The sequence below is a fragment of the Nycticebus coucang genome, chromosome 1 (assembly GCF_027406575.1).
Source record: "Nycticebus coucang isolate mNycCou1 chromosome 1, mNycCou1.pri, whole genome shotgun sequence".
Lineage (NCBI taxonomy): Eukaryota > Metazoa > Chordata > Mammalia > Primates > Lorisidae > Nycticebus > Nycticebus coucang.
In genome coordinates this window covers 107,416,171-107,440,956 of record NC_069780.1, presented here as the reverse complement: position 1 = coordinate 107,440,956, position 24,786 = coordinate 107,416,171, and the positions used below count along the sequence as shown (strand labels likewise).

The following is a 24,786-nucleotide window of genomic DNA, read 5'->3' as shown; positions in this document are numbered from 1 at the left end:
AGTTAGGGCTATACCACTCCTCACACGTCATCATCCTGTTAACTTTAACAAGCCAATAATAACAAGGCCATTTGTATCGTGCCAGTACCTCCTTGATTAGAAACCCAAAAACAACACCATACAATTTTAAGGAAATCTTCAGTATACTCATAAACAATTTTATGTCTCTTTTTTAAAAGCAAATCCACAACACTTCCTTGAATTTTTGTCTCTTTTGATACTTTCTCTCTTTGCTCTGCCAAGAACACCAGATCTCTCAAACATCAGGCATCAACCATTTTGGAGATGACCAAACTGTTGTCTCACCAAGACGTCAGCTCCACCATGAAGTCCTCTGAAGGAAGCACTGTTTGAAAAGGAAACATTTCATGAAGAACCATCTTCTTAGGAAATGAGCTGGGAAAGAGTGGTGCCCACAAACCTCTGCCTGCAGTATCCATCCAGCTCCCCTGCCTAGTGTGAGAGGTACCTTCTGACTGATCCCTGGGTCCCACAGTCCAGCAAGGACAGCAGGTCTACTGACAAACCACAATCTCAGCTGTGACCAAAGACATTTCTTAAAAGCTCACTTCTGAAAGACATTTCTTAAAAGCTCTCAGAAAACATATCAAACAACTGAATGGCATGCAAAGACATTTCTTAAAAGCTCTCAGAAAACATATCAGACAACTGAATGGCATGCAGGGAGCAGCCTTTAAAGCGATTAAGAAGAAAGATGACTTGATTCACTTAAAATTATTGAATGCATTGCACACAGTGTGCTTTAACAGCTTCCAAGGGATATGTTACCATCATCCATCAATGCCAACCACCCACAGAGCAAGAGTTCTGGCAGATGCAAGGGGTGTGGAGTGGGAGTGTCATAGGAAAGATGCTGCTTCGTCCCAAGGAAAGGCACTTTTAGTGTCACACTCTGTTATTTTCTATGTGAGCAAAGTGCCACATGAGAAAGATAATTCTGCAAACAGACACTTACCCCCTAAAAGCACCTTTGTTTTTTTCAAAATCCAACAGAAGAAATGAAAACTATGGATGAATTTATAAAGAGTATACTTCAGTTAAGGCCATTTTAAAATGTAATGTTAACACGCACGAAAAGGAGCATATGTTCTTCTTTTTTTTCCTTTTTGCAGTTTTTGCTGGAGCCGGGCTTGAACCTGCCACCCCCGGTATATGGGGCCAGCGCCCCACTCCTTGGGCCACAGGCGCATATCTTCTAACATAAACCTTAATAATTCATCTCACGAGTTTTCCAAGAAATTATTCTTACATGAAATGATTTTATAGTCATAATTGTCTCTTCAGAAGATTTGATGATTTAAAACAGCATCACATAATTTTAAAAAGGAACTATCTGGGCCAGAAAATGATCAACAGATAACCAAGAAGAACGATTTTTAAATAGAAAATAACTTCTGGATATCAGCTTAATACCTTTCCATTAGCTGCATAATGAAGGGTAAGCCCAATGCAGAAGACATCCAGCCAGAGTTCCTTCCTAGGCCAAACTAAACTTGTGTTTGAGCTGTTCATAAGGAACAGCTCTCTAGATATGGAGCCTTCCTCGTCATTCCTTTCTTTGTCCTCAAATATATACAGAAATTGACAAAAGATAGTCTTTCTGGGACTCAGGTCATGAATAATCTACAGAGTCATTGTTCTTAGGTGAGAAATATAAAAACATTAATTCATGTGATTGTCTAATAATGATCACTTATACAACACATTCAACAAATATTTACTGCGCTAGGCTCTGGGAACGGCGATGGTGAGTAGACAGCTTACATTGTCTAGCAGAGACAGACATGACTCTGCAGGGAAACATGACAGGGCAGAGGAAGAATGACCAGGAAGTGCTGAGAAAGAAAGGGTAAGGAAAGGCCTCTGTAAGGAAGAACATTAGGAAGGGAAGGGCCACACAAGATTCCAGAGGGCAACACCACCACGCTCAAGAACCTGGCTTGTTGCACAGCCCATGGATACTCAGAAAAGCTGAGTGCCACTGTAGAGTAGCAGCTGTGGAACCCTGCAGAGCACTCGGGTACAAAAAGGAGGGGAGACAGGCCAGGCTAGCTTTCAGGAGATAGATGCACCATGGCTGCTAGATAGATGTTGGATGATGAGGAGGATCACAAGACAACAGGGACAACAGAAATAAGGAGGATCTGCTAGATGCAAGGCATTTGCTGGAAGTCTCAACTAAAATGAGAACCTCCAACACATTACTGCCTGACATGTTCCTAGCTTATTCACACAGAAGGCTGAGAGCAGAGTGTAACTCTGATCTCACTCTGACCTATTTTAATTTTTAAAGGCAGAGGCTGACAGGTTGGAGACTCAGCTGGTAAAGCAGAAACACCAAGAACCTAGAAGGGGAGTGCTGAAGAGGAGGCTGGTGCCAGTCAGGTCTGGACTCTGAAAGAGCTCATTTTAAATGTTCAAAGAAAATATATGCACAGCCTGAAACTCAAAAGGGAAGAAGCTTCAAGAGGAACAAGAAGCCCCTCCAAAAAAAAAAAAAAACCCACAAAGGGAAAAAGCTTCAAGAGGAACAAGAGACCACACAGCCAGGAATTGTCCCTGCCGATGAGAAAACAGGGAGGTGGAAGATGCTGACAGGAGCCCCAGGGAACATCCTAATGGCTCAAATTTTTAAAGAGCAGATACAAAAAGATGAAGAGATGGGCGCAGCCCACAGCAATACTTGCAAAAATGCTAAAGACAGAAAAAAAAATTTTAAAGTAAAGTTTTTTTTTTTTTTGGTTCTTTTTTTTTTTTTTTGTAGAGACAGAGTCTCATTTTATGGCCCTCGGTAGAGTGCCGTGGCCTTACACAGCTCACAGCAACCTCCAACTCCAGGGCTTAAGCGATTTTCTTGCCTCAGCCTCCCGAGTAGCTGGGAGCCCGCCACAATGCCCGGCTATTTTTTGGTTGCAGTTTGGCTGGGGCCGGGTTTGAACCCGTCACCCTCAGTATATGGGGCCGGCGCCTTACCGACTGAGCCACAGGCACCGCCCTAAAGTACAGTTTTAAAGTTATGTTTGAAACAAAAAGAACAAGAAAGACACAGCCTGCTGTGAAGGATGGTGGTTCTCAGATGGAAAGAAGAAAGAAAAGGATGATCTTCAGATGGGAAGGGAAGTGCAGACCTTGGTGAGAGCGATTAGGTAAGAGACTGGGACCTGGAGATCAAATGACTCCTCTCAGCCCAGTGAATTCACCCGAGTAAGGAGAAAATGAACAGGCGAATGCAGCCAACAGCCCTGAGAGGTGTGGTGAATCTGGGATGGGGTTGCCTCAACAGGCAAAGAAGGATGTGTGTGGTCCCCATTATCAAAGAGATGCCAACGGAGCACATTTCAGACCATCTGAAACTCCGTAACAGTACTAAATGCAAAGTTATGAGCACTCAGAGGAAGAAAGAAGCCCTGGATGGGAGACCCTCCAGGAGATGCTAAGGAGAAGTAACAGCAGAGACAAGGGGGACTGGGTAGACAGAGACAGGAAAAACAGACCTCTATATGGCATCTGGCAAGTCCTCCCACGATGCCTTTGCAAATGTGATGGAGAAATGTCGGCTAAACGACACTCTGGTTATGAGGATTCATGGTGTTAAATAATCACAATCATGAAATATGGGATTCCTATTAGCTAAAAGAAGTCTGTTTAGGGCACTTGGAACATTAAACAAGGTAGTCGTGTGAATAGGTGAAAAAAACTTGGAGAATATGGCCTTGGACGAAAGAAGACATGAGAGGACAGCTCTGTAAACACTTCAAGACAGGAGATCACACCACACAGCCCCCAGAATAAAGCAAAAGGGTAGGGTGCAGAGCTGTGGTCCAGGGCCAGAGGTCAGGCATGGGCGCTCAACAGGGTGAGCACTATAGGCCTCCAACTTTGTGGTAAAAATCGGGTCTTAAAACCAAGATGCTGTCAGGGTCATGCTCCTTCTGGGGGCCCCCGGGATGAGTCTGCTTCCTGCTTCTTCCAGGTTCCGGCCTTCCCCGGCTTGCAGCCCCCCATTCTCATGCCATTCCTCCTGCCTTGTGTCTTCTCTGACTCGACTCTTCTGCCTTTTACTGAAATCATTAGAATTGCAATGGGCCTACCCAGATATCCAGAATAGCCCCCTGTTATGTAGTGAAACATATGTGAAGGTCCCAGGGATTAGGAGGCAGCATCTCTAGGGAGCCAATGCTCTGTCCCTCACAGAGCCTCTCAAGCCTCAGGGTGAGATGGACTCTGCCTGCAGGGCTGGAGCTGAGAAGCCTGCTCTGCTGTGACATGGGCTCTGAGATGCACTGCCCCACGGGCTTATAAAATCTGAACCATGAAAACAATTTTTAAAACACAGGAACAAAGGGGAACTTGCCAGCTTGAGTACAAGTTCAGTGTAGTTAATTATAAACACTGCAAAGATAACAAGCTTTTCTCAAAAGTCTCATCTTAACGGAACAATTAAATATTAACTTTTTGGTAGGCTATAAATTCCTCCTTATAAATTCCTATTTACAGGCTTACCTGGCCATTAAAATAGAGCGACCAACATTACCACTGAACCAGGTGGCTCAGAGTTTATTATTACCCCCAAATTTCCCAGTGCTGGTCTGGAGCTTTAGGGGAAATACATGAAATATTGAGGAAAAAAATTCATGATTATAGTAAAATTACCCAGATCTGTCGTCTATCATCCCTTCTTTTCCTGTTCACTTTTTATCACTATTAATTTCTCTTGCCGCCGACCATTTATCTCCAATCCCAACTATAGGTTAGTCATTAAAATATAGCTTGTCATTTATATTTTCTTTAAAATTTAGTTCCAAATGAGAAAAATTTTAAAAATTCATAGAATTAGAAAATAACTTTCCCCCTAAATTTTAAGTCTTATCTCTCAAGGAACTATGCTAATTATGGTCAGACAAGAGGGTGGGTGGTCTCCTAATTCCTCCCCACTGTGCTCCTGGCACAGAGATGCATGTGGTGACAACCTGAGGGACTGCAGGGCAGGAAGCCCTTCACTGGCTAGAGAGGAAGGAGGTAGGACAGGGCCTTACTTTACTGTCCTTGTCTGGCCTGGATGCTGAGCTGCTCACACATGATGAGGAAGTACTGTCAGGTGACGTGGGATGTCCAGGAAGAATGGTCACTGTCCGACCACTAGGTTCGTTCTCCAGCGAGGTGGCAGGAACACTCTGGGGGGTCAGCAATGCAGGTGCCGTACAGGCCGGAGGGGCATTGGCTCGACTGGGACCACCAGTGGCAGCGTGGGGGACAGGGCCGGCCGTGGTGGGCAGGGGGTGTGGGGAGGCCAGCATGTGGGGAGGTGGCCCCCCTGCTGTGATGCCGAGGCAGGTGGTGCTCTGGACCTGGATGGGCGTCACTGCTGCTGTAGGGCGTTCTTGGCTGTGAGCTGAGACTAGGAAATGACAGGAGGGAATATGGCAACATTCAACTCTCTGGTACATGCTACTCACTGGAGTAGGGGTGCCCATGGCCTAGACCACAGCAAGAAGCCACCCACTGCATGGGCTGTAGCAGGGGCCACCCATGATAGGAGCTGTAGCAAAGGGCCACCTATGGCCCAGGCCTCAGCAAGGAGCCACTGCATTTTCCACACCAAGGAGTTTAGTCTCAGTAGGTTTCTAGATACCATTTTCCCACCAGGTCAGCCCCTGAGTCTCTAAGTGCTTCGCCCTTCAGTCAGGAGAAAGCCCTTCTGCAGCCCATGGCACACAGGTCAAACCATGGTGCCCTCCAGCCCATCTCCTTCTCTCAGTGACGATTTCTCCCTCCTTTCCTGTCTTTCTGGCAGAACTCTGGAGCCTTTAGTTTGCCTTGTGGTTGGGTCCCATATTCTAGTTAGGTGCTCAACATTGCAGAACTGGGAGGGCTACAACCCACCCCCAGGACTAAAGTGCATGTGTGAGTACATCCACCAGAGATGGTCAGCACGATGGTGAGCAGAGCAACATACAAAGTCACCTTGCTGGAGGCAATGAGGCCTCTGACCACAGAAGTCACACATTCCAGTCCACTGACACTACTAGGACCAGCCAAGCACCTCTACCGTTAGATTTATGGGTGGACCTGAGTTAAAGTGCAGGGTTGGCCCAGCCTAAACACAAGTGCAAAGTGCCCCAGCTAGAAACTGGCATATATTTTAAGCCAGTTTCCATTTCCTGATGCTCCTCCTCTTTTTAATGTCCCATCTGGCTGTTCCAGGCTGGGCTCCTCCTTACCTGTCCTCACAGCATTTCGGGCCTGGCTGACTGTCATCTGCCCCGTCATGTGCAACAGGACCTTAGCCTGGGGACTCGTCTGCATGTGAGCTGCTGATATCACGGCAGTGGGGACAATGCCAGGGCTCCCAGCCATGCCATTTCCCTGGAACTTCTGGGCAGGCCCTCCCGCAGTGGACGGACTGACCATAGTCACCCCCCGACTCATCTGGCCAGCAGTAGACACAGGGACTTTAGCTTGGGAAACATTTGTCACCGTCCTGCCAAGACAGAAACACATATGGAAGCCACACCCATCACTAAAATGGGAGACAGAATGATTAAATGCAAGAAAAATGACTTAGAACTTTAAGGACAGAACATTTTTAAAATGAATGAAATTATTTTTACAAAGCTTAGGAATAGCAAATGCAAAGTAATGATGCCCCTGAGGAAGAGAAAGGTCTTGAAGTCACCAGAAACCACAAAGCAGGCCCTGCCCAAGGATACACAGCCACTATGCTCGGCACCCTGAAGTGAGGCCCCACTCTGTCCCCATCTGCCTGGCCCGGCTCCATGTTCTGACCATCTTCCTGCTTGTCTTCCCCCACAGTACACAGCTCCAGTGCACATGCACACATGTATATGGACACACAGACACGCACTACTGGAATCTCCTTCCTGGCTTTTCTTAACCTGTCTTAATTTCACTTTTGTTTCAAGATCCAGCACAAATCCTGTCCTTCAAGAAGCTTTGCTACAGCCCTGGTTTGAGACCTTGTCATCACACCATCTTGCATGGACTTCTTCTTTGTCCTATCTCGACCCAGCATAGTTGTTTTGTGTTCTGGCTCTGGAATGTAGAACATGATATGATGTCTTTAATAAGTTCCTAACTGAGCACCGCTGACTCAGTGGAGACTCCTCAAAGGCACAGCCAGTGTGAAATGGCTCCTTCTCACTCACCTACACTTGCTGCTCACAGGGCTTCAGCCAGCTCCAAACAGATCTTTATTCACTGGATGAATTTAATTAAATTAGGTCCAACCTGGTTTTATGTAAGGGAATTTTCAATATTCTAAGTTCACTTAAATGATCACATTTCTGTACGCAATAACTTTCTACTAAGTAAAATGCTCTACTAACTCAAGCATCTTTATTATTTACCACAATGAACAACAGAATTTACTGTAAGCAATCATTTCTCCAGAATTAAGAAAGAATAGGCTTTTTGATACTTTGTTTTTGAGTCTTATAAAAATGTTTTCCTTCGTGACCCTCATTTCCTGTTGGTGCCTGTTGTGCTTCCTGGGTTATTATTATTTAGCACCAACAAGGCTCTATGTGAATTTTCTGGACAGGCTGGATCTGAGTGCAGATTTTTAACATATACAAAAAATGTTTACATTGATGAAAAATTTGCAAGTCAAATTAGAGCTAACATTCCCCTATCATCTGCAACAATAGTGATTTTCATTTGATTAGGCTGCTGGCCAACCTATAAATCAAGGCCAACAGCTGAGAGACATGTCAGTTCATTAAGTTGTCTATTTAAAATCAGGGGGGAGGGGGAATTGAGGAGTGATTTAATACAGAGGTCAAAAAGCAGGGTTCCCTCAGTGCTGATTTCCTTACAGGTCATTTCATTCTTTCTCCAAAGCTACCTTTCCTCAGTGGATTATCTTTAAATAAAATCAAGAAAATTTTACAAATCTAGAGCTCCAATCCCCCTAACAGAATTTCTCAATCTCAGTGACATTTTGGGCCAGATTATTGCTTTTTTGTGTAAAGCTGTCATTGGTATTATATATAGGAGTTTAAGCAGCACCCCTGACCTCTGCCCACTAAATGCCAGTAGTGTCCCCACCTCTAGCTGTGACAATCAAAACTATATCCAGATGTTGCTCTTAGGGAGTAAAATCACCCTCAATCAGGAAGGATCTATGCTATTCTTAAAAATTTTCTTTTGATCTATTATAGAATTGCTTGTCAGACTTCATAGTAATCACCAAATTAACAGAATGAATACAAGATCTAGACCACGTGGAGTTGGAGTACTTCCACACTGCATGACCTTAGACAAGTCATTTCATCTCCTGGTGCCTCAGTTTTCTCATCTATTACATGTGCTATTACGTATAATATACATGCTACATAATAGGCATGTATATTATAATAGCAACTACATCAATGAATTGCTTAAGAGCTTAACATTAATAAGCGTAATGCATTTAGAAACCTGCTTGGCATGTAATAAGCATTATATAAATATAAGCATATAAGTATTAATTTGTTTTGTTTATATTACTGCACTTTTTATTTTCTACAAGAAAAATATTAAAAATAGTGTAGTTGAGTATTCTTACAGATAAATTAAAGCAAATAACTTAAAACTCAGTACATTTAGGCTGGGCACAATGGCTCACACCTGCAATCCTAACACTCTTGGAGGCTGAGGCAGGTGGATTGCTTGAGCTCATGAGTTCAAGAATAGCCTGAGCAAATAGTGAGGCCCCAGCTCTACTAAAAATAAAAAAAACTGAGCCAAGGATTGCTTGAGCCCAAGAGTTGCAGGTTGCTGTGAGCGATGATGACCCTACAGTACTCTACATAGGGCAACACCTTGAGACTCTGTCTCAAAAAAGAAAAAAAAACCCTCAGTACATTTATTGGTAGAAATCTATAATTTCACATATATCCATGTGAAAAGTAAGCTAAGAATTTTTGAGTTACAAGGGATTTTAGCAGCTAGAGATGAGGGATGAGGATTTTTAAAGACTTGGGCTATGGGCCGGGGATGGTGGCTCACCCCTGTAATCCCAGTACTCTGGGAGGCCACAGCAGGAGAATCACTTGAACTCAGGAGTTCGAGACCAGCCTAAGCAAAAGTGAGACCCTGTCTCTACTAAAATTAGAAAAATCAGCCAGATATGGTGGCAAGCACCCATAGTCTCAGCTACTTGGGAGGCTGAGGCAGAAGGATCACTTGAGTCCAGGAGTTTGAAGTTGCTGTGAGCTGTGATGATGCCACTCTACCCAGGGGAACAGAGTGAGACTCTGTCTCAAAAATAAAAAATAAGTAAGTAAGTAAATAAATAAATAAATAAAATAAAACTTGGGCTACATAACAGACAATTACAGTGTGAGAAGACATCTGGATAGGCTGTAAACAACGGAGAAGAACAAAGCTTTTTGTCTAGAACTCAGCAGACCACTCACTCAGAGCCTCACCTGGTAACTGGGGCCACATAGTTGCCAGGGAAGACCCCTGTTCTGCTGGTGTGCATCGACGTGCCTTTGAACCAGCCATCCTGACAGCGCTCAAACACTAGAAACATCTCCCCTTTCCTCAGCTCCAGCTCATCCTCCTTGCGGGGAGTATATGGATACACGGCCACATACCTACAACAGAAAGGGTACTGGGTTCCAGGCTGAGTAGCAGTCAACCCCACAATGCTCAAAGCTCTCCCCAGGCAAAGCCTTGAATACTGTGTACAGATGTGAACAGAGACTGTGACCCTATAAACAGTGGGCAGCATTGAAAGGGGCTCCACTGTCTACATTTCAAATGTGGGCAAAGGCCTCCTTATGGGCGTGTGCCAACCTTGCTCCTTGTGACTGTCCCACAAGTGAGCAGCATCTGCGTAGCATGATAGAATCAATGCCTCTCCCAGTGGGGCCAACCTGCTCTAGGGACAAGCACCTACTCAGAATCAGGCTCTTCACATGGCACCTGCCAGACTGGGGAGCACCCCCAAGTGAGGACAACTGACAGGAAACCCCCCTGGGGCACAACTTGCTCCCCGCCACACACAACCTGGAGGCCTGGGCCACACCTGCTTAGCCAGGAAGAAAACAGGATCTGAAGAAGTCAAAGGAAAAGAGAGTGTATGTCCTGGAGAGTATGAGATAGCCCCACATACCAAGAGATGGCATCATGGGGATACACAGACCAGTCAGGCCACATGAGCCACAGTTCATAGGCATGGGGTCCACAGATCCTGCCTTGGCTCTGCCTCCAGCAAACTCTCAACAGGAAAACTAGGCTTTCTGGACACTTAGCGATGGAACTTCCAGGTTTTTACATTCACACACAAGCTAGATCGGGGCCTGATCTGTGGAGAATACTTCCCTGTGCATCAGTATCTTCATTGAAATGATGAAAAAAAGACAGAAGCTCAAACAGGAGCTGCACAGAAAGCACAGCTCTATTAACACATAATACATATTATCCAGAAGCAAACAGCGTGTCTCCCTAAACTGAGAAAGGCCTCACTCAGCAGCGCTGCGGCCTGGCAGCTCCAATGTTAGGCCCACTTTCTTTCAGCTGTTTCCCGATCATATGCAGGACCTGGTCGAAACCTGTAGAACACAGACCACTAAGACCTCATATCAGAAAGGAGTTTCTCTGCCTCTGCTGTTCAACTAGGTTCTAGACAACACTCATGTAGTCCCACATGTAGGGACAAGTGGCACCCTCACTTACACGCTGGGGCGAGGCTGAGGCCGTGAGTGTGCAGGCTGGTCAGTGGCCCCCGCCCCGGGCCTCGGTCCCATTCCAGCAGCAGCACCTGGCGGCGTGGAGGCGAGGACAGTGGCAGCCAGGAGAGGTGGTGGAGGGAGAGGAGGATTCATACTCTGATATGGGGGGGGAGAGGGAAAAGAGAACAAAACACTGACTTACATCTTCCTTGGAAGGTGAAAGGGAAAACCAGAAATCCACAAAACAAGACTTTAATGGAATCCACACAGGGTGGAACCAGCAGGCCACCTCCTATAAAAGTCCCCTTTAAAAGTTCATCCCTTGTGCTCCTTTAAGATCTTAAAGCCACAGCAGCCTTTTCAGCAAACAGGTAAGTGATCAGCCTTGTGAAGAGGGAGAGAAACAATGAAACGATTGCATGTGATGTTACATTAACAACATTTTTTTTGTTGTTGTTGTTGAGACAGGGTCCCACCCTATGCCCCTGAGCATGTCTTGCCCCCATAAAGTGTGACACACACCAAGGCCATTTTTCTTTTTCATGAGTCGGGGTCTCACTGTTGCTCAGGCGAGTCTTGAACTCCTGAGCTCAAGCAATTCTCCCTCTTCAGCCTCCCACAGTGTTGGGATTACAGGTGTGAGCCAATAAGTAGGGAAGTCTCTTGTGGTGCTGGCCCTCAACAATGTCACACTATTTGCTAGGGATTAATCTGTGGTTGTTTCTGTCACCAGAGACTGAGACACCACACGGATCAATCAGGCTGCACCTCAAATATTCCCTTCTGAAGAAAATGTGCTTTGATGCCTGGTCTCCAAAATGCCCAAGCAACAGCAAGCCACAGTCACTGGGCTATTGTTGCTATTTTTGGCTTATTCTTTTCTTAACTTTGCCAGCTTTTGAAAGCTGGTACTATCATGGCTGGTGATCTTTAACCAGTGCAGCAGTGAGAGCCTGCTGGTTCCTCCATGGCACAGCCTGATGGGGCTGTGACACGCTGTCCGGCCGTATGAAAATCAACGGACCAATTGTTACCTTCAGATCTATAAAACCCAGATAATTCTTCAAGGTCTGTATACTGAAGCTCCTGGGAAAACAGGCACATAAAAATCTCCTAGGTTCCCACCTCATCCTCCCCAAATCTTTGAATCATTGGATGTACAAACTAGAGGAGGCTGAAGAATGCACCTAGGTACATAAATGGGTTCTACACGTCAGCACATATACAACCAGAGAAACCAAGTGTCTTCTTAACACAGCTTATCATTGCCATTTTATTTGTTTTCTCTAATAGAGCTTGAGTAAAATAGAAGTTTCTTCATCTGTCTGTTAATATATGTATATAGCTCCAAATATACAGTAAAGTGAGCAGAAAAAAATTCAAATTTCTAGACATGTGGCAACCATTTCCCACATTGTATTAATTTTTTGTTAAAGTGACTTTCAAAATTCTTTTTTTTTTTGAGACAGTCTTACTTTGTCACCCTTGATAAGAGTGTCATGGCATCATAGCTCATAGCAACCCAACCTCAAACTCCTGGGCTCAAGCAATCCTCCTGCTTCATTCAGCTTCCTGAGTAGTTGGGATTACGGGCACCTGCCACCACTCCTGGCTAGTTTTTCTATTTTTAGTGAGCAGGGTCTTGCTCTTGCTCAGTCTGGTCTCCAACTCCTGAGCTCAGGCAATTCACCCACCTCAGCCACCCAGAGTGCTGGGATTACAGGTGTGCTGGCTAAAGTAACTTTCATTAAGGGTCCCCATCCCCGCACTGTAGCTGAAGTTGTTGCTGAAATAAATGAGGCACAGAGCTGCTTCCAGATTGCTAACCCAAGGAAGAGGTCAGTTCTAGAAGTTAGAATGTCAGGAAAACATTACTCTCCACAGCTCTGGAGTTTGCATGCCTGGGGCTTAAAGCCTCCACACCTTTAAAGGGGAGAAGGTCAAGCATTTCTTCTATCCGGCCTCCTTCCAGTGACAAAACAGATAAAGCCAATCCTAGTGAAGTACTCAGTAAATGTGACCTGGGCAGTTCTTGGATAACAGCTCATCAGTCACTAGACAGGTGCCATACCAAGTCTGCATGGTGCACAAAGTAACAAACAAGAAACTGTGAGATTACCACTCAAGAGATTCCATTTAAATCTTTCTAAACCCGATCTCAAAAGGATGTGGTTGTAGGAAGGCACAAGACAAATGGCACATGCTCCACACAAGGTTGAAATTGTCTCCTATAGCCTAACTTGATTAAACAGATGCTGTATCAATTGGCCCTAAGAAGAAAGAGGCAAAAAATATCCATGAACCTGATACAAATATTTCGTATTTTATGAATAAAATCTAAAGCAACATCACTTATCATTACAAAATACACTCTGCAAATGTTTCCTGTACATTACTTTTGCAAAGAGTGGAAGTCAGACATTGAGATGCAGCATCAAAGAAGATATTACAAAAAATCCTGAAGGCTATGCCTAAGAAAAAAAGTTACTTCTCTTTTTGAGTTGAAACAAAGGTGGTCTTAATAAGACTGGGCAGACTGGCTCCCGTTGCTGGATAAGCATGCACAGGGGAAGACCAGGAAGAAAGTATGACTAAAATCAGATTCCCAGATGCTAGCAAAGCGACCCTGCAAGCCCTGGGCTGTGATGCAGCAGGAAGTTCCGTGAGCTGCTTTATAAACAACTGAAACAAAAGGACCTGGTGATGTGGAAGTTAAAAGCTGAGCCTCTGCACACCGTGCCTCAGGCAGGGTGCTGCCCTGCAAGGCCTGCCGTCCCACAGAGCAAACCCTACCGCTCCAGCCACCAGAGGCCACATGGACATCTGCCATCATTTCATGCTCTGGTCCAGCCCAGGCACCTCTCCACTAGCTAAAAATATCTGTGAGCCTGCTACAAACACAGGTCCCCTGTTTTAACAGCATCTTGTTCACTAACACCAGAACTCAGAATCAGCCTGCTAAAGGGAAATGGTCCTGTCTCGCCATGTCCAGGCTTTGTTCTCCTGACCCACTAATCTCTACATGTGAGACAGTCAGCAAGCCAGAGATTCTGGCCCTGACTCAGCCTCACAAGGCAGTCCTTGATTGCCCTCCTTTGCTAGAGTGAGCCCCAGGGGGTAAGTATCTTCTCTCTGAGTAGGCAACAATTCAAGACACTAGCAGGCGATGTCTGCTAGTGACCAACACTGTGGGTGGAAAGGTCAATACATGAACATGAGACCTCCTTCCCTTCCCTCCTGGCCCCTTGGTACAACCAGCCCAGCGAATTACACTGGATGTAGCTAAGACAATCCAGTTGCCTCAGGACTGGACCTGGGGCTACTGGCCAGCTCCCCAGCAAAGCACTTTGCACAGAAGTTCTGGCCACAGGTTCAACTGATAGTAAAGGGTTTGTTTCATTTCCAACTGTCCTAAAGTGTCCATTTTCCTCACATGCCTCCCACGGTAGGAAAGTGACTGGCAGGACAGACTGAACATTTGTGGGTTTCTGAGGCAGGTGTCACTTAATATTCCCCAACTCCATCATCTGCCATCATTTCTTTTTGAACATCTGTCAACCCTCAACATCTCAACCCTCAACATCTCAACCCAGAGTTGAGGGTTGAACATCTCAACCCTCAACTCTGCACCTCTAAGTGGTCTTTCTGTGCATCAAGCTCCCATGCCCAAGCCTCCAGCTCCAAGTCTGGGAACTAAGCACACAGCTCTGAGTCCCAAGCTCCCAACTCTTGCCCCTGAGCATCCAGCTCTGACGCCCAAGCACCAAGCTCACCACACGTGTGTTGGTCAATAAGGAAACGTCCCAAGCTCCTGTGTGGAGATGCCCTCAAGTCAGCAGTGCTATCAGTTTCCACAGTGCTGCCATCTCAATGCAGATTTCTCGTTCCACATCTGATCTATAAGCAAAAGATCTAGCAAATTGTGTGAATTCCGTAAGGTCTCTATGCCTCGCTACACCAATCTGAGAGAAAGAATTAAGGATCAAAAACTGTTTTCCCAGCGCCCTGAAGCACAGCAGAAGCTTAGCAAGTGGGAAGTACTGTGACAATGCGTGGGGCTGTGAGACAGAGACTGTCTCCCTCGCTTCACACCAGAGGACAGAGATCCTCAGTGAGCATCTTGTGGTGGCTCCATTAAGGGGCTCAGCTCCTGACTGCTGCCGTCTGAATGGCCTACTGCTATGGACATGTGGACCATACCCTACTCTCGTTCCCATTTTCAGACAATGCCAAAGGCTCTATGTCTACCTCTCACACTGCCAAAGCCTGCACCCAGCCTTGCTTCCAGAGCTCCTCTTTGACTCCACTGACAACAATAAATTCCACTCCACTGTGAGCTGCAGTGGACGAAACCACTCAGGGTGTTCTGAGAATCTGACATCATTAAACTTCATTTCTTTACAAATGTGCGTGTGTATAAAACTTTTACATTAATGTCACACATTTTTGGAATGCAGTCTGTTTATAAAGTGGCCCTGGGGTGGTATCTGGCCTTTACTGGCCTGGCTACCTTGTAATATCTTGTGGCTAAACACCTCTAGGCTCACACAGAGAATCAATGATTATTAGTAACTTGTTTTACAAGATCTCCTGAAACTGAACAGAAGATACAGGACACAAAACCAAGAACTTCACCTTACTCCCAACAAGTACAAAAACAAAAAACAAAAAACCCCCACTACTATGAATTATCTGATTTAGACATATGTAATACCATTATGTTATCATTATTTTAAACATTTAAAAATTTAACTGTTACATGTCAATATGTCCATAACTGCATTCTGCATAAAAGATTTAAAAGTTTCGATTCAGGCAGGGCTCCTGACTCATACCTGTAATCGCAGCACTCTGGGAGGCCGAGGCAGGAGGATCACTTGAGCTCAGGAGTTTGAGACCAGCCTGAGCAAGAATGAGACCCAGTCTCTACTAAAAATAGAAAAGGTAACCAGGTATGATGGTGGGCAACTATAGTCCCAGCTACTCAGGAGGCTGAGACAGGAGGATCTCTGAAGCCCAGGAGTTTGAGGTTGCTGTGAGCTATGACGCCACTGAACTCTAGCCAGTGTGACACAGTGAAACTCTCTCTCTCAAAAAAAAAAAAAAAGTTTCATTTTTTAAAAAGCATTATGAACAGCATTATGTCTTTTTTCCTTTTTTTTTTTTTTTTTTTGTGAGACAGAGTTGCCCTAGGTAGAGTTTCGTGGCTTCACAGCTCACAGCAACCTCAAACTCTTGGGCTCAAGTGATTCTCTTGCCTCAGCCTCCCAATTAGCTGAGACTACAGGTGCCTGCCACAATCCCTGGCTATTTTTTGGTTGCATTTGTCATTGTTGTTCAGCAGGCCAGGGCCAGGCTCCAATCAGCCAGCTTTGGTATATGTGGCTGGTGCCCTACTCATTGAGCTACAGGCACCGAGCCAGCATTATATCTTTTCTACCAAGCCGCACACTGTTACTATGATAGTTCTCAAGAGCATTCAGAAATACTCCGAATTTTAAATTAGAACACTTGAATTAACAGAAGCAGCTGAGGGCACATAACATGTAAACCTAACATATTAAACCTGCATGCTTCTGCCACTCAAACAGGGACTTTAAGATTTAGATATCTTCTGGGATGAAGGTCTATTTATGATTAGTTTTTCACTAAATGGAATTGGTACAGTAGACATACGGTTTAATAAACTTTCCTCTTGCTTCACATGTAAGCTTTCTTATATAATCCTATGCTAAAATGGTTGAATATAAATTGATTTTTGGATATCTACACTCTCCTGTGTTCTGTCCCATTGATCTGCCCTAGGTGAGCCCTCTTCTAACATCATCTAGCAAAATTATCAGATTTTCACCCTCTGAGGGCTGAAACTCAGCCAGTCTTAGGTCTTTTCCACCACAGACCAAATATCCTTTATCCAAAATGCTTTGGAACAAAAGTATTCTGAATGTTTTTCAGATTTTGGAAAATTTGCATTACTGGTTAAGCATCCCAAATCTGAAATGCTCAACCATTTGAACATTCGAACATTCTCTTTGAATGTCATGTTGGTGACATGGAACTTTTGGATTCTGGAGCATTTCATCTGGGATGCTCCACCTATAATTAATGTTTCTATTATCAAAAAAGTCAGAATTTTTCCCCCTCAAGAAATTAAGTTGGAGTTTTCTATGTAAGATAGAGATCTGGAAATGAGAATACCAAATGGTTGTGTATAAACTGGGCACAGGAGGAGAGAGCATCCCTGGGAGGACAGAACAGGGTGGTCATGGAATTTGGCTCAGGGTCAAACACTTGGAGTGAGCCGAACATCATGGGAACTAAATTTCAATAAAAGTTGAAAAAGGAAATTAAACTTTTCCTTCACCAAATAGTCATACTGTCAAGGAAGCTATAATCATTCAGGGAACGTTAAGAAAAACAAAAACAGGCGAGCGCCTGTGGCTCAGTGGTAGGGTGCCAGCCCCATATACTGAGGGTGGCGGGTTCGAACCCAGCCCCAGCCAAACTGCAACAAAAAATAGCTGGGTTTTGGGGTGGGCGCCTGTAGTCTCAGCTACTCGGGAGGCTAAGGCAAGAGAATCGCCTAAGCCCAGGAGTTAGAGGTTGCTGTGAACTGTGATGCCATGGCACTCTACTGAAGGGAACAAAGTGAGACCATCTCTTTAAAAAACAAACAAACCTTTAACCTCTAGCTACATTATTAACTTTCATTTAAACACAAGAATATGCTTAACTCTGAAAGTTTCCAAACATCTAAGCCAAGTTAGGTCATAATGCATATTTACTTCTATCCCACTTTGTTTCAAAATCAGTTTTTAATTATTTATAAAATGTATCAAGACAAAATACGTAAGAGAAAGAGGCAAATGTAAAATGAGGACAATGAAAGGAGATGGAGCCGAGGTGTCGGCCAGTCAGGCTGTGAGTCCTGCCCGGGCAGGGCTTGCAGACCTGGCTCTGGGCATCCCAGCAGAGCAAAATAAAATCTTCCCACATACATAAAATCCACAACCTAATTACAAACCAGCTTTTAGAATCTTTACCACTCCTGGCACAGAGAGCTGAGAAAGCCCTCAAGGGCACTGCCCACTACTGGCCCACTGCCTCAGCAGGGGATCAGGAGGATGCAGTGCCTTCTGCATCCTACCTCATATCACTCTACATACAGGTAAGGGCACAGCAGCATGAACGGGCTGAGGAGCCTCTCGGCAGTCACACAACAAGTTAAGTGGCTGGATTGGGCTTTCCCTTGGGCCTGCTGCACCCTCTCGTCAGACACGTATTTTCATAGCCACCTGAATGAATGAGGTGGGCAGTGATGCAGAGGTGCAGGGACGAGGGCAGGCACTCCAGGTGAGGTCTGAGTGACGACCTCTTCTATCCTCATTCCACTCACTGGAAAGGAGAGTCTGCACATACATGCCCAGGTGAGAGGATACACGCCTCCCACTGGCCCCTTCCTACACTTTCAGGGAGCGGCGACCGGCACTGTCACAGCTCTACCATCTGAACCTAACCACATTTGTTTTTCCCTTTTAATTTTCTCTCCACTGAGTTCCTCTTCCCTGTGCCTATCTGTCCTGGCTGTTCTCATTCTCCCTATTATTTTCCCAGTCAGATGTTTGGAAACAATTGGTATGCAGACTCTCTGTGTAGGATATTAAATTCTCAGAAAGAAAAATCAATGCAATCTAAGGGAGCTTCAGGTAGTGACAGCTAAAGGCTGTGCTGAGGGAAGAAGTTAAAGGAGGCCAGGTGTGGTAGCTCAAGCCTGTAATCCTAGCACTCCGGGAGGCTAAGGAAGGTGGATTGCTTCAGTTCTGGAGGTTAAGACCAGTTTGAGCAAGATGAATAAAAAAATAGCTGAGCAATGTGGCAGGCACTATAGTCCCAGCTACTCCGGAGGCTAAGGCAAGAGAATCACCTATCCCATGAGCCCCAGAATATGAGGTTGCTGTGAGCTATGATGCCATAGCACTCTACCCAGACTCCGTTTCAAAGGAAAAAAAAAAAAAGTTAAAGGACAAAATCTTTTCATTAAGGTAGAAATTTGGTATCAATTTATCATTGAAGTCAAAACAAACCATTAGCTTTTAGGATCTGTTTTCTCAGTATTTCTATAAAAGTATCTTTATAAGAAATAAGCTAGAATGGGCACAATGTGAGGGAATATAGCATAGCTCCTGGGTGCAGGACACAACTGCAACAGAGACCTCGCATAACAAATACAAACATCATAAACTAATCATTTGCACCCTCATATTAATCTGAAAAAATAAACTGCTACTAACAAAAAAATTAAATTAAGAAAAAAATAAACTGCTACTAACAAGAAATTAAAGGAAAAAAAAGGAAAGAAAGCAGGATCTAGAAGCTCAAAAGAAATAAAGGTTAACTAGGATTCACAGTTATTCTGCTAAGACCTTTACATTCCACATTTACTAGGTATATGTGAATCCTAGTAAATGTGGAATGTAAAGGTCTTAGCAAAATAACTAAGAAAATGCTACAAAAGCTATGTTAACTAATGTGATGAAAATGTGTCAAACGATCTATGAACCAAGTGTATGGTACCCCACAATCATACTAATGTACACAGCTATGGTTTAATAAAAATAAATAAAAAAAAAAGAAATAAAGGTTAAGCCTTCAAAAAATCAGATTGAACTTCACTGAAAATTGAAATGTATTCTTCAGAATTCTTCTCATGGCTTCAGGACATTGATTTTCACTATCAAAACCTTTGACCTGGCAGGTAGGGGGCTAATGTTTTGCTAAAATCAACAGAGATAATAGATGAAAGATAGAGATCCACCTCCCTTAGTGAGTCCCATGGTAAACTGCAGGTGTTAGATGTGGGGTGTGCAGGATCATCTTGACTAAATACCCAAAGGAGAAATGAAGGAGGGGAATTGATACTCACCCCAAGGGTGGCATGGTAGGGAAGATCTGATGGGAAAGCAAAGGAGGAGCCAGTTGTCACTGGGCTGCTTGGGGGTGGGGTCACAATTAACCCAGTGGTACTTATATGAACCTGCCAAGAAAAAAAAGTCATTACAGGAAGACTATACTTAACAGACAGATTACTCTGGATAGGCCTTCAGAAGGCCCATCACATTTGAAATAAACGGCTAGAGTGTCTGTTATTCGGGGCAGTGAAATCACTCTCAGCCTATTCCACTCAGACTTGCTGGCTGCCTAGTCTGCACCAGGCATTTCACTGACATTGGAGAGTCACGCAGTAAATACTCGTCACTCCAATGCTTATGACAATGGCTGCCTCTTTTGTACGCTGCTGTGAACCAAACTGACCTTCAAGACAGGCAGCCTGGTGCTCACCAGCCTCCTAACCATTTCCCTGGAGATGATGGGCTGTGGCTACACATCTCTCCGTCAACACGTTAGATTTGTGCAGAATTCTCACAGTAGTTGGCTATTTTCAGGATCTTTTTCATAATTTCTACCTTTCAGTGGGGATGTATGATTAAAATGCAGCTGCCTAGATAGCCTAGAGCAGATGACTATTTACAAAATCCTTAAAGGAAAAATGTCAAGCCAAATTAGTTGTTTTCAAAGGGTCTTACCCATGATACTACTGAAGATTAATTTACTCGAAAGAAATAAGAGTTATTCAGACCATTTCATGGCCTGTGTCTAGTTGCAAAGCTACCCCTTAAAGAAAATGCAAGGCCAATTTCTAATTTAAATTAAACGTGTCTTTCCATTTATCTGAGATTGACAGGAAAGCCTAACTACCAAGGAGAGTTATAAGCGGCACCTGTAAACCTCACAAATTTGGGTCACAGCATGTTCAGTTTGAGTGGAAATTAAGGTTTTGTTGCCAATAATCTCCCAAACCAGCATGATAGAATGTTTCGGAAGACTAAGCAAATGGCTTGGTGAAACCACTAAGCATTGTTAACTCATCTCTATATCAGGTCATTTTCTGAAAATGACTGAGCAGCCAGTTCCAGGCTGATGCACAGAGTGAGTGTTCTCTGCTCCCTTTTCCATTCACAAAGTGAAGAACGCTTTGCTTCCCAAAGCCACTATCTTCCAAAGTTCAAAATCAGCAGTGTTTTCATACAGTGAGCAAATATGCCTGTGAGTTAGCAGCTTTGCATGCTCTCCCACACCTGTCTGGGGACTCACCTGAGAAGGGGCGCTGCAGGAAAGCCCGGAGAGCTCACTGATGCGTGCAGCAGCCGTGGGGTTGCTGGAGCTAATGAGCACAGGTGGGCTGATTTCCATAGAGTGGCGGTTCTGGGGCGCCTGGGCGGCCTTGGTGGCTGTGGTGAGGGCTGTGAAGGAGTGCCGCTTCTTGGTGCTCTTCTTGGTGTCGGGGCACCTTGGGGCGGCACCTTCCCCAGCATCAAGTCCCAGTGCAGGGGGCTTGTCCCACTCTATCAGCTGCTTCGCTGCAGAATTAAACTGTGGAGGCATCCGACAAACCAACAGGAAGGTCAGGCAATACTCAAGGGTTCCCTGAGGTTTGTTCTCAACATGATTCTATCCCCAATTCAAAATTAACACTTTATAAAGTTTGCCTACACAAACACCTGTTTGTTCCATGTGAGATGTCTTTTCTCTCCATACTGAGATTTCATGGTATCTACCTCATAGGTCAGTATTAAACCAAGAACAAACATTTCCAAAGCAGGATTAAAAATGTAAAAAAAATTATTATTATAAGAATTATAAAGATTAAAAAGGTAAAAAAGTATTATATGAACTTTTGGAATGTCTAATTTTAAAACTTGCCAATAATGAATGAAGATTTATTTTAGCTCACTGATGAGAATTAGAGTAGTATAATCAAAGGGCATATTTGTCTGACTAGGGGTTTGCTCAGAGTCTGAACACTGTAAGGACAACTTTTGCTTTTGGCAAAAATGAGCAAGAACACAAAGAATGGGTAACTCAGTGTCTACTTATAAGTAAATTAACTGCCTGTCTCTCTGCATTCGGGGGGACTCTCACAAAAAAGTTGATGGAAATTCTTATCATGTTCTACGCATTTTGTTGTGTCGATTAGCTTCATATGTGCTCAAACTTTAAATTGTAACAGAGTGAAACCAGAAATTCAAGTCTTGTTGGCAAGCTAACTTGGTTTATTTGAAAAGTCCCAGTGTAGAGTACAAGGGGTCAAAATCTGTGCACTGGGCTGATAATATCAGCAAGAAAGCAAAGAACACAAACCTTTTGTTTTCCCTAAGGTAAAATAAAACATTTCCAGAAAGCATCAATGATAAGCTTCATGAGGGCGGCACCTATGGCTCACCAAGTAGGGCGCTGGCCCCATATACCGAGGGTGGCGGGTTTGAGCCCAGCCTTGGCCAAACTGCAACAAAAAATAGCTGGGTGTTGTGGTAGGCACCTGTAGTCCCAGCTACTCGGGAGGCTGAGGCAAGAGAATCACCTAAGCCAAAAGCCGGAGGTTGCCGTGAGCTGTGACGCCACAGTACTCTACTGAGGGCGACAAAGTGAGACTCTGCCTCTAAAAAAAAAAAAAGATAAGCTTCATGAAACTTCCTTACATATTACAATAATGGGAAAACACTAAAAACATAGCTTAACATCTCATAGAAAAAAGAGAGATAAAAAACAATAAACGTTTCAAAGATAATTTAGGTAATATTAAGAAAAAATAGAGATTTTCCCCTCCCCCCCATCTCAGCATTATGAACTGGCCACTTCACAAATGCCTTAATATAAAATAAAATCATCTCCTGTTTTTTTCTATCCGCCTAACTGCTTGGAGCTCATCTATCTTCTCACCCTGCTGATGACACCACCAACTAGTAGAACAGAAATCCTGCCAGTTGGTACTTAATGAAATGAACTTGCTTTGGCACAGCCAGCTCCTCGGAAGCTGTGTTAATTGTTGCTAACTGACTGACACTTTGTTCTTGTGGCTCCCTGGGGACCAGAGTTCAGGTAGCTTGTATGATCTATAATTAATAGGATAAATCTTTTCAAACATGAGCAGATCTCTTCTTCTCCAGACTTCAAGTTTTTCCTGGGGATAAACTTTCAGAAATAGCAGGCAATACATGGCAGCAGGCAATTGATGGGTATCACTGCCTGAAGTACCAACAGTTGGAGAAAAATGATGATGAAGACCTCCTGTGGCACAGGTTTAGGGATGAAGAAATGAGCAAGAAGGAGGCAGAGCAAGATGGCAGCCGAGTAACAGCTTCCTTGCATCTGGGCACCATGAGTCTGGGGAGATAGGACTCCAGGCATCTCTGGCTGGTGGGATCTGCCTATCATCACCCCTGAGAGGATACAGGGAGTCAGCGAGAGACTTCTGGACCCCAAGAGGAGGACTAAAACAGTGGAAAACCGGCAAGTGGTCGCGAGTGTTCAATCCGTCTAAACCCGCCCGCAACTGTAAGTTCAGTAGCAGCGAACTTACAGTAGCTGCAAACCAGAAAGGCCTTACCTGTGAACTGTTTTGGTGTCTTTGGACTTGGCACTCAGCTGAACTGAATTGGGGAGAGCCTGAGCGGGAGTGCGGAGAACTTTGGCCGTTGTCTAGGGCCCCAGTCTGAGCCGCTGAGCCAGACGGAGCTAATAGTGTTTGGCTCTGGGTCACAGGCAGCCATTCTGAGCAATCTGCCCCGGCAAGCTCCGCCCTCAGGGTCGCAGAGCTAGAATTGGGTGGGAGCTGGTAACCCAGCGACCAAGTAGCCTAAGGGCAGGGTCTGAGCCGCCTTGCAGCCCTAACCCTCGGGGGCAGAGGGAGACCAGTTTTGGCACACAGGGTAAGTGGCTAGACACTTCAGCAGTGATTCCAGCGACAAGCACTTCCCCTGGGAAAGCTTCTGCTCAGCAAGTGAACAAGCTCAAAGTGCCTTTTAAGTGGGCTGAAGAGAGATTTAGGGTGTCTACCTGCTGGGGTTTGAGAAACTAGCAGCCTCCAGTCGTTTCAGAACTGTAATTAACATCTCATACCCCAGAAGACCACGTGTTGCCCAGACAATATTCAATAACATATACATACTGCTTTGTTTTTGGTTTGGTTGTTTTTTTTTTGTTTATTTTGATGTTGTTGATTGTTGTTTTGTTTTTTAAGTTCAACCTTTTCCATACAGATCCTTTTTCTTTCTCAATTTTTCTAGTTTAATTATAATTTCCCATTGCTGCCAATTTCAATAATCAGAAGTTCATTTTTGTTAGTGTTTCTACCGCTATTATTTGGTTATTCCAGCCAATTTTATCCCGTAAAGTTTTCTGTTTGCTTGTTTTGGTTTGATTTATAGCATTTTTGTCTTTCCTCTCTACTTGGTGGAGGTGGGGTACTGTGTCTGACCAGGTTAGCAAAGAGCTGCTGACCTCAAGGGAACTACCCAACTGGGCACCCCCAGAAGGTGGTTTTTTTTTTTTCTTAAGGTTGTATCAAAGTACCCTACTGTACACCTATCTTCCTCTGTCTCCCTCTTTCTGTGCCTCTCTTCTTTTTGTCAATATTCCTTTTACCCACCCCCTCTCCTTTCTCTATTTTCCTATTTTTTTTGTATCACTCGGTCCTCCTTTCTTTCATCCCTTTTTTGCTCTTCAACCTTCTCACCCTTCTGGTACTGTAACCCTTAGTCCACAGGCACGAGAACTTAAAGAGCAAGAGGAAGTGAAAGGAAAATTAGGGCAAGGAAACAGATAAAAGAAATCACTCATGAGGAAGAATCACCAGAAAACTCCAGGCAACATGAAGAACCAGTCCAGAACAACCCCGCCAAGGGACCATGAGGTAGCTACTGCAGAGGATTCCACCTATAAAGAAATGTTAGGAATGACAGAAAGGGAATTTAGAATACACATGTTGAAAACAATGAAAGAAATGATGGAAACAATGAAGGAAACTGCTAATAAAGTGGAAATGAACCAAAAGGAAATTCAAAAACAGAATCAAATAAGAGATGAATGATATGAAGAATATAAAAAGGATATAGCAGAGCTGAAGGAAATGAAACAGTCAATCAGGGAACTTAAAGACGCAATGGAAAGTATCAGCAACAGGTTAGACTATGCAGAAGAAAGAATTTCAGAGGTAGAAGACAAAGTTTTTGAGATAACTCAGATA

The 24,786-nt window shown here is 44.3% G+C and overlaps 1 protein-coding gene across 3 annotated transcripts in view; it reads right to left on the bottom strand.

The window, feature by feature from the left end:
- SH3RF1 (SH3 domain containing ring finger 1) overlaps positions 1-24,786 on the bottom strand; it is a 148,811-nt gene that overhangs the window by 12,354 nt on the left and 111,671 nt on the right. For all 3 annotated transcript variants that reach the window (XM_053585865.1, XM_053585846.1, XM_053585856.1), the window contains 6 exons: positions 20,856-21,134; positions 19,627-19,737; positions 10,708-10,859; positions 9,453-9,623; positions 6,243-6,502; positions 5,058-5,419 (listed from right to left, as the gene is read on the bottom strand). In XM_053585865.1, the coding sequence (XP_053441840.1) occupies positions 5,058-5,419; positions 6,243-6,502; positions 9,453-9,623; positions 10,708-10,859; positions 19,627-19,737; positions 20,856-21,134 (1,335 nt within the window). The remainder of the gene's footprint in view (positions 1-5,057; positions 5,420-6,242; positions 6,503-9,452; positions 9,624-10,707; positions 10,860-19,626; positions 19,738-20,855; positions 21,135-24,786) is intronic.